General features: G+C 40.9%; 1 protein-coding gene across 1 annotated transcript; it reads right to left on the bottom strand.

Moving 5' to 3' along the window:
* Window positions 1-4,132: 4,132 nt before the first annotated feature.
* On the bottom strand, window positions 4,133-8,823 carry TSPAN6 (tetraspanin 6). Its single transcript, XM_061136423.1, has 8 exons — window positions 8,622-8,823; window positions 7,548-7,736; window positions 7,267-7,341; window positions 6,655-6,753; window positions 6,212-6,346; window positions 5,858-5,941; window positions 5,024-5,129; window positions 4,133-4,359 (listed from the first exon to the last, which is right to left on the bottom strand). Exons 1-7 carry the CDS (start codon window positions 8,706-8,708, stop codon window positions 5,061-5,063), a joined length of 738 nt encoding a protein of 245 aa, XP_060992406.1. The 5' UTR covers window positions 8,709-8,823; the 3' UTR covers window positions 4,133-4,359; window positions 5,024-5,060.
* Between the last annotated feature and the right edge of the window lie 915 nt (window positions 8,824-9,738).

Below are 9,738 nucleotides of genomic sequence, written 5' to 3'. Positions count from 1 at the left end.
AGGCAAGAATACTGGAGTGTGTTGCCATTTCCTTCTCCAGGGGAATCTTCCCAACCCAGTGATAGAACCCACGTCTCCTGAATTGGCAGGTGGATTCTTTACCAACTGAGCCACCAAGGCCCTAATGCTGGGAAAGATTGAAGGCAAAAGAAGGCGGCGGCAGAGAATGAGATGGTTAGAGAGCATCACCGACTCCAAGGACATGAGTTTGAGCAAACTCCAAGAGATAGTGGAGGACAGAGGAGCCTGGTGTGCTGCAGTTCATGGGGTTGCAAAGAGTCCAACTGAACAACAGTTAGGGACTGAACAACACCACCTTCTCTTTGATGTCATTTTCCTGCTAAGGAAGGTCACGACATGCATTTGGAGTGAAAATGTATGGATGCCATCCCTCATCTCTCAAAATCTACTGTACCCCAGGTGTGTTACCCTGTGTCCAAACCTTTCCAGTGATGATTCTGAGTAGTTGTATTACCTACTTAGACAGTTTACACTTTTTCGTGGATTGTCTATATTGAGGGAAGTACCATGCCAGTGTGATTTGCTTTGAAGATATTGCTATTGGGATTGTCTTTCCCCAGCAATGGTGGTGAAAAACTCATTGGAAGAGAGAAATCTTTACAAGTCACTACTTTAATTTTTTAATAAAAACTTTGAGGTCATGGTAATGAAAGCACCACCAGATCAAGTATGACAGTCTTACCCAAAGAACTCATGTTCATCTGATGAATTCATGTAGCAGAGGCGATGATACACTCTCATAGCAATTGGACCGTCTTCCCCGCTTCCCATAAACTGTTATTCCTGGTGAAGGAACCAGTTCAGTCAACATCAAATGTGCCTACTACCCATGGACTACATGTTATAGGGGGGGTTTTTGAATTTTTAAGTGTTCAGAGTGCTACAGTTTGGGGTGCTGGGGACAGAGAGGGATACAAGCAAGTCACAATTACCAACACACAACTGAAGTGTCTGTCATCTACATTCAGTTCCTCCAAGGTTAGCATAACCTAAGAGCAGAAAGCCAAATGCAAGCCTCAGGGGGGCAGCCACACTTGAAAAGTAGGAGGAAATTAAAATAGTAAAGTAAACTAGAGAGAGCAGTAAAAGGGAAGAAAAGCAGGATATTACAAGGTCAAAACAAAAACCAAGAATCTTCAGTGGCATCACATGTAGCAAGGACTTCAAAAGAGAAGCCTCAAAAAATGATTTGACAGGGAGGAAGTTAGCAGAGAGGTTTCCGAGGTTAAGTGGTTTCTGACTGGGCAGGGGGTTTCTATTAGATAAAGAGTGGAATGAGATATTTAGATCAACAACTTATTTAACAGAACATTAAGAAACCATTATAATTAGTTTGGCTCCCTCATTCATTTCATTAGCATTTGCAGTGCTCTTATAAGTGCCCAAGTCTACTAAGCTCCACAGGATAAGGATACCTAATAGAAAAATCATAATTAAACCGTAATAGTTTTTCTTTCACAAGAAATCTGAAGTTTTAGACCCATGACTTAAAAAGTCTCATTTCCCCAAAACTGTTTCAGTTTATGTATTCTTTCTGATATATTAGACTTTTGTTTTCCTTTTTGAATTAAAACAGTTTGGTTGCCCACATCACAGGCAAAGGTGTCAACCTTCAAGGGCAGCAAATTTTAAAAATAACAAATCTCAAATCTTAGGTATGCTGTGAGGAATAGTAGTTACAGCTTGTGTTAGACTTTTTCCTACAAATATAAACAAAAGCCCATACAGAACAGTCCAAAGAAATCAAAGTTTTCTCAACTTCACACACGCAAAACTGTGTACAATGTACAATGCTTAGCTTCTAATAATTTAATCAGTTTGGCTGGCCAGCATCACTGTTAAAGTACCAACTTGGATTCTGACAGGAGGTTAAAAGCATAGTCTCAAAGAATCCTGTGTGAGCTGAGGAGAAACAGAAATGTCATTTATACCTTGTATTAGGGACTTATTTTCTATAAAAGTTTGATGCCTACAACATAAGCCCAACCCCTCACAGGAATAGGCCAAAGCTGCCAAGCTTTCCACAGTTTGAGAAAAGTGTGCTTCTCAAACTAGAGTTCAGAGCTGCCTTGCAGTGGGCAACCTGGTGTCTGGAAGTGAGACAACCCACAGGATACATTTGGCACACTGCAAAGGTGGAGGTGGACTTTATAGTCCATGTACACATGCACACCTCAGCTAGAAGGGACTTTTGTTAACTGGCCATCCAAAATAAACCCATCCTAAAAACAAACACACCAACCCACCTTAAGGGCAAGGCAGGGTGTTTTTTCTACTTTCCACATGTGCTGGCTTTTTTAATAATGAGGGAAAATGTCTATAAAATACTAAAGAAAACCTCAAAAGTTTCTCCTAGGCCACCCTAGTGAAAAATAGCTATTTGAAAATTGCTCTGATTATCCTTTAAAGAAGTTTGATTATCCTTTAAATCCTTCTTTAGCACCACTAATTTCAGTAACTGATTCACTGCATTTGGAAAGCCACTGTTTTTTTTTTTTTTCAATTGTTTTATCCCTATACCTTCTGTCAAGTCACCCATCGCATGTTTTAATGGAGAATACCCTTTCTCTGCAGTAACTCCAAGTACTTTCAAATAGGTGCCTCCAAATTCATTATTAACTTCAGTAGTTTTTATCCACTTTCCTTGTACTGTGATTGACTCCCCCTTATCATTAAATTTGGGCTTCCCTTCTAGCTCATTTGGTAAAGATCTGCCTGCAGTGCAGGAGACCCGGGTTTGATCCCTGGGTTGGGAAGATCCCCTGGAGAAGGAAATGACAACCCACTCCAGTATCCTTGCCTGGAAAATCTCATGGACAGAGGAGCCTGGTGGGCTGCAGTCCACAGGGTTGCAAAGAGTTGGGCATGACTGAGCGACTAACACTTACTTACTTACCATTAAATTCAAGAACTGTGAATGTGTGGCAGTCAGAGATGAGCTTGGTTCTTCTAATGGATAAAGAGGGTTTTCCTGGTGGTTCAGATGGTAAAGAATCTGCTTGCAACGCAAGAGACCTGAGTTCAATTCCTGGGTCAGGATGATCCACTGGAGAAAGCAATGGCAACCCATTCCAGTATTCTTGCCTGGGGAATTCCACGGACAGAGGAGCCTCGAGGGCTACAGTCAGGAGAATCAGAGTCGGACACGACTGAGCAACTAACACACACAGTGGATAAAGAAACTCAAAACCAAAGAAAGAATTCTCCCATTCCAACTCCAACTTTAATGATTAATTTCCTTATTACCCTGAAGATACAGGTTCTCTCTCTCCCTATCCAACTTCTTAAACTATACAATAAAACTGTCTAATCTCTAGGAGAATGATAAGCATTATGCTTTTTCATAGCAAGGAATGTGTTTCTTTCACAGGGAATAGTTTTTGTAATCAGGGACTTTTAAAAAATGTGTCAAGATCTCAGGTTTACATTTCATATCCAGAACTATATTCACCAAGTAGAAATGTGGGGCTTAGCTTTCTCAGTGGAAAACCACCATCCCAGATTTTCCAAAAGTTAAACACAATGATTTTAGAGGAAAACACTATTTATTGTGTAAAAGATTTATATTTATTAATCAAAGGCACAAAACTATTAAAAGTTAATATTGACAATTAAGTCATATCAACCTGACAAGGAAATACCAGCTAAAGCTAATGAAGATCTGTTGCTTTAAATTCCCAAAGAGAATACAATAACTCAGGCACCAGTAAGTAACAGTTAGAACCTTTCGAAAAATAAGGGAAACATATTAATGTAAATACCTTAATTCAGAGGCAGAGAAATGTAAAGTGTTAAGGTGTTACAACCTGGGGTATCACAGAGCATGTGTAGTGCCTTTTATAGTCTTGAGTGCCTTAGAAGTCAGAGGCCATTACCACCAATTGGCAACTCTGATGATGGGTGTTATCCAGCTACTGGCTGGAATGACATTACACAGTGTGACTAATGAAAACATTTTAATTTCTTGAAGCAAAGTATACAATCACAGCAGATAACCCTGGCTGGGAAAAGGGCAAGTTTGGAAGGGTCAGTTTTCGATCTTACTACATGAACAGTAAACTTATTGTCTTTCAAAAGCCCCATACCAAGACAAAAAAGTCAAGAGGAACAGTTTTGCTTCATTTCCAATTTATTAAGCGCTTCCAGTGTTTCAGAGTGATATGGGGATTTCAATGATGTAACATGAATGGGACAAAAGGTGGACTTCGAATGTATCAAACAACTGTCTTGATCAAATCAGACTATTGATGTAGTTTTTCAATCTATCTGTAATAAATGTAGGTCTTCCATCCAGATGATCTTATAATTCACAAGGTTGGGGATAGGGATGTTAATATCCTAAATTAAAGGAAAAATAGTTAATTTCCTTGTAACCCAAACTGCAATACCTGTATTCATTTGCACACATTTTAATCTAGTCTGCTAATGAAGATCTCCATGTGTTCCCAGTGAGTGGCTCAAATCAAATATGAAGGGAACCCTAGGGATTACTTCAGCCAGCTATAGTTCTCACGTTTTATCATTCAAATTCTGAAGTTATTGAAACACATGTTTCTCCAAAACCTAGTTAAGCTAGATGAGTTCATGGCTCTAGTAATAGTCCACCAGAAGACTGCAGTAAATGAGAATTGGGTAAAAGACCAGGGGAAAATGCCAGTATTGATCAAGAGCCAGAGTGTACTTGCCAGGGACCCTTACAAGTAAGGTCACTACTAGGATTCTTCATTTCTCTTCATTAGGTCCAAATCTGTTAGAAAGGGGACCAATGAGGATCTTTAGGCTGACATGTAGGTAAACCCAGAGAGGCCCATCTGTCCTTTTATGGCCATGATATTTTTTGCGAGACTAATGCTTATGCATGGCTGTGCTGTGTCCTGCTGCTAACACAATACTGATAATATTTGCACTGCTGGACATGACCTTCTTTGCAAACTCAGTCCCATCCATCGTATGTATAGGCTGGAGTAAACACTGACAGTGCTGAGGATCAAAATGAGCATACCTTAAAGCTGGAGAGTAATAGACCCATGTTATGTTGGTTACACTATCTCATACTGGTTATTTGTAATGGCACGAGAGAGGCAGTAGGCTAGAAAGATTCCAATCAGCTGGAAATAAAATATAAGCAAAACTAAACATACACATACACACAAAGCTTAAAGACCTCAAGATACAGGTATATGCTCCTTTCACTTCCAATTTGCTACTTATTTCCTTAAGTTTTTTCTATAATAAGCTTATACATGATGTCTTAACTACAACTGCGATCTGGAATTTCACAACCATTCCTGACATAAATCACTCCGGAAAATCTTGAAGTCTGGGAAAACTTTTCTTATTCTTAGTTATCAGAGCAAAAAGGATATGGTTTAGAATAAGCATCCCATCAAGTAAAATCTCCATCTATGAAGCAGTACTGTGATAATGAAAATGCTGTCCAGCATGGTGGCCACTAGCCACATGTGGTTTTCAAGTACTTCAAATGGAAGCCTGAGGAACTAAAATTTTAATTTCACAGTTATAACTTTTGAAAGGTGGCTATTTTATTAGAGGGTGCAGATTCAGAGAGACCTAAGAGGGCAGGTCTCACAGAACTCTGGAGTTGTGGAAAATGGCATGGGAAAACAAGATCCAAGACAACTGAAAACTGGAATGGAAAGGGCAAAACTACTATGTTTCTACTGTGATGATCGAATGAGTTTTGTGAAAACGTGACTTCTCTAAAACTGTCCTTGCTATACAGGGCCCAGAGGCAAAACTCAAAGACTTCAAAGTGGAAATCTTGTAGCCTACACCTACAAGAGTGATGAAACATTTCCTAACTACAAGGACTTACCTGGAAGCAAGCGACTCCAAAAGAAATTCCGGCAACAACTCCCATTTCTGACTCTATAATGGTCATCACCATTATAAAACAACCCTAATGGAAGAGAAATTTAAAAAAAAAGTCAGTACAGCCCAAGCAATAATACTTTGATCACACATCTCTGCAAAAGATGATCTTTGTTCTTTTGTTAAAATTTATTCCCTCATAACAAATCACATCTCCTTTGAGGGACATGAGATTCACTTTTTGGGTTATGCGTTTAAGTGTCACGTAATCACAAGTCACAAATTTTCTGAGCTTCAGTTTTCTGCGCTATTGCAGATTATGTGTATTGTGAATGAAAATTATTTTTTTACTCCTTACTTCATTGTTTACTTTATCTGCATCTCTCTGAGGAGAACAATCTTCAAGTTTACAGCAGCTTTTGGGAAATCCTTTTTCTGAGTAATAATTAGTATCCTTCCAATCTCTATAGTTGGTGACACCACAACAATGCAACTGAAAAAAAAAAACCAACAAAAGCATTTAGAGTTCATATTACAACTATGTAGTTGTAATTACAACTACACCAGCATTACAACTATACCAGCATAAAAACAATTACACCAGCATCTAAGATTATACTCAGTGATCTCTATCCTATGACACTGGCATTAAAATGCAGGAGATAAACATTTTGGAACTGGTCTGACTTTCACTGCTATAGGGCAAGTGGACAACATCTGATAGGCAGGGCCCTATCATCTTCTCTGAGGGAATAGGGAATGTGTTTCCCTCTTGAGAAACCACCAGCTATGACCACTTACCATGCTTTGGATCTTGTCTACTGCATCACTTCTATAATCTCCGGTAGTGTTATATTGCTTTAAAGCTTTTTCATAATTATTCTTAAAGCTGTTCTTAATCTACAGCAAAGAAACACAAGGCTGGTAAACAAAGATTCTAGACTGTTCTTTTGATCTCCAGGTCAAGTTAGAAATTGCAGCAACATATAATTAACATCTATGGTCCAATTCTATCTTCTAAGCAATATGGTTTTGCTAATGGGACTCCTAAGCAAAACATTCCAGTAAAAGATGATAACTATGAGAAGTTCAAAGTACAATGGGAACCTATATTTATTCAAGTGGCAACTTTGTACTGCTGTATCTCCCACCCTCACTATCACTTTGTTAAACACTCTCCTTGATGAGGCCTCAGTACTCACTGAATGATTTCCTAACCCCAGATTTAACAGAGTGGAATTCCAATTTCTAATTTAAGGTTTTGATGAGTGGAGAAGGTATCAATTTTGTGTTACCAGTTTTGTGCTTTTGAACTAGTGAAAGCTGTCTTTTAACTCTATTACTTAAATTTATCCAGTTTTATCTCTTAGAGCATAAATTTTCACATATTCAGGTTCCCAAAGGCAGGCTTACCTCATGTCTGAAAACAAATCCTACGATAGCAGCGACCAGTTCAACCAAAAAAATGAGAGTCAGAAACATTGCGTACTGTGGGATAAAAAGAAAGTCCAAGTCAGCATAAATAAGATACATCACAACTGCAAAGGGAGTCGCTGCTATACTGTTACTAAGTTTTCATAAGGAAGAGGAAAAATCAGAAAGGGGCCATGCCTAGTTCCAAGAAATAAAGCCTACAACATATAAGCCTTTTCAAAAACCAACAACCAATTTTAAGAAAACAAGGACTCACTCACCAGTTTCAGCATCCATGCAGAAGCTCGGCAGGTAGCAAAACAGCCAAAGGTGCCCAAAAGAATAATGACAGTGCCAGTGCCAATGAGCACAAAGGGGACATTGGTGGCCTTCTCATTTAAAAGAGAAAAATAATTCTCTAGGCTCACCTTGCCCCAAATGCCAACGGCAAGAAGGATAACACCAGTGATCTACGTGGGAAATCAGAGAATAGAGAGTTACACATTGTATACAGTAGCATCTTCAAACCACAAACCACTAGATGTTTAAGAAACAAGAGGTGTGAGAATTGACGTAGCACTCTGTGGCCACAGATCTGTGGCTGGGATATGGCAGACAAGGGGGTACTGTACAGGGGGTTAGGAAGGGGAGTTGCACACAACAGGTCTTGATAAACCCACACGCTGGATCACTGTAGCCAGGACAAAACCAGGGGGCAGCTAGGCATCTTGACAAAATTCTTAAACTTGATCTGGTTTTTTTGCCCTAGGGTTCAAAATTTCATTAACTCATTTACTCCCGCCTTAGGAAGAAAACCTTCCTACAGGTGGGGGGAGAGGGAGTGTTTCTAAGCGTTCCAGAAACAGATGTGCAGAGCGTACAAAGGAATGGTACACAAAGCAAGCCTAAGGATAGACTGGCGGGAGTGGAGCCATTATCATACTTACCTGCGAAATACTCCCCTCTTATGAAGCAGTGAAAAGAAAGAGACTATTATGCAAGCGAGCCCTCACCGGGCCCGAGCAAGCCTTGCTTCTCAGGGAACACTCTCTGCTTGCTTTGGGGGGCGGGGGTCACTCCATTCCAGGCGCCCCGCATCGAATTCGAACGCTAGGCACGTCTGGTCCTGGTTCAGCCTCTCGGCTGCCGTCGCCCGAGACCCCGACCCGAGCGGGCAAGATGCCCGAACCCGAGGTGGAATCCCAGCACCGAGGTCCCAGCAGCGACCGCCGCCCCAGCCCCACTCGCGCCTCCCTCCCCACCTCGGATCCGAGCTCCCTCAGCTCAGGGTCACACACCCCCTCCCCGACTCCAGCCCGGGATCCCCTCCCGTCCCCGGAGTCTCCGTCTCTCACCCAGAAGATGAATGTGTAGATCAACAGGACACTCTTGAAACAAGTGATGACCGGTTTGGTCTGCAGCCTCCGAGAAGGGGACGCCATGACTAGCCCGACACCCAGCCCCGCTGCGCCAGGCGATCGGAACACAGGAGCGAGGCGCGGAGCCCCCGAGTCTTCCCGGAAACTGCCGAAAAGTTACGAGCGCCCGCAACTGAGAAGAGCCGGAAACACTGTACAGTTTTCTAGAGGGTAAAGTCTGGGAGGCTGTCCGGAAAGTGACGACAATTTCCTAGCGCCCTCTGCCGAAGGTTGCCGAAAACGCTACACAAAATGTTCCAGTGTCGGAAATTTCTTAGATCTCCAGAGTGGAGGTTGCTTCATTTTTTCGCTTATGGAATCTTTCCCGCCCCCCACCCATCTCCTTGCCCTTATAACTGCATCATATTGTTTCTAAAACCAGCTTCGCCGGCAGCGCTCTGAGATACGGCCTCGCCGGCCCCTAATGCCCTAAAAGGAAAAAAAAAAGAGAAGGATGGAAAGAGGTTAAAAGTAACCTAAGAGTATCTTATTATGCTTATTACGTAGCAAAATACTCTCAAGACACGGACATATATTTCCAAAGAGAAACAAAAGCAGTTCGCAGAGCGATCCATTCAGTCATATGTTTTTAGACAAAAACCGAAAGGAAAAGTGCAATTTACCTGAGTGGTGGAATTACGCTGATTTTTTTTTTTTTTTTTTTTTTGGTCCCTTGTTTTGTGTTTCTCTATTTTTGAACACTGTTTTAGGAGGTGGGGAAGGGGCACAAGAATAATAAATAACCACTTATTGTAAGAATTCCAAAGGTAGATAGGAAAGGTAATGAATTTTAGAATTTCTCTACAAGAATTTGCCAAAAATTCTTGCCTTTATCCCTCTCCCTCCTTATCATCTAAATTACTGGAGATTGAGGAAAAGAACTTTAAAGTAATTAATCCTGAAATGTGAGTTCATGTATTAGCTACAAACTGTCAAAAGGGAAGGCGCTACAGAGAATACCCGGTAAATGTGACTCTCTTTTAAATGTTAAAACTGAAAGGCACTGTATATTCCAGCCCTCTGGATTTTCAGATCAAGAACAGCTGATCATAAA

Source organism: Dama dama, chromosome X (genome assembly GCF_033118175.1).
Source record: "Dama dama isolate Ldn47 chromosome X, ASM3311817v1, whole genome shotgun sequence".
In the NCBI taxonomy this organism is placed as follows: Eukaryota; Metazoa; Chordata; class Mammalia; order Artiodactyla; family Cervidae; genus Dama; species Dama dama.
The sequence above is the reverse complement of the archived record's forward strand: the minus strand, read 5'-3'. Positions and strand labels throughout refer to the sequence as shown.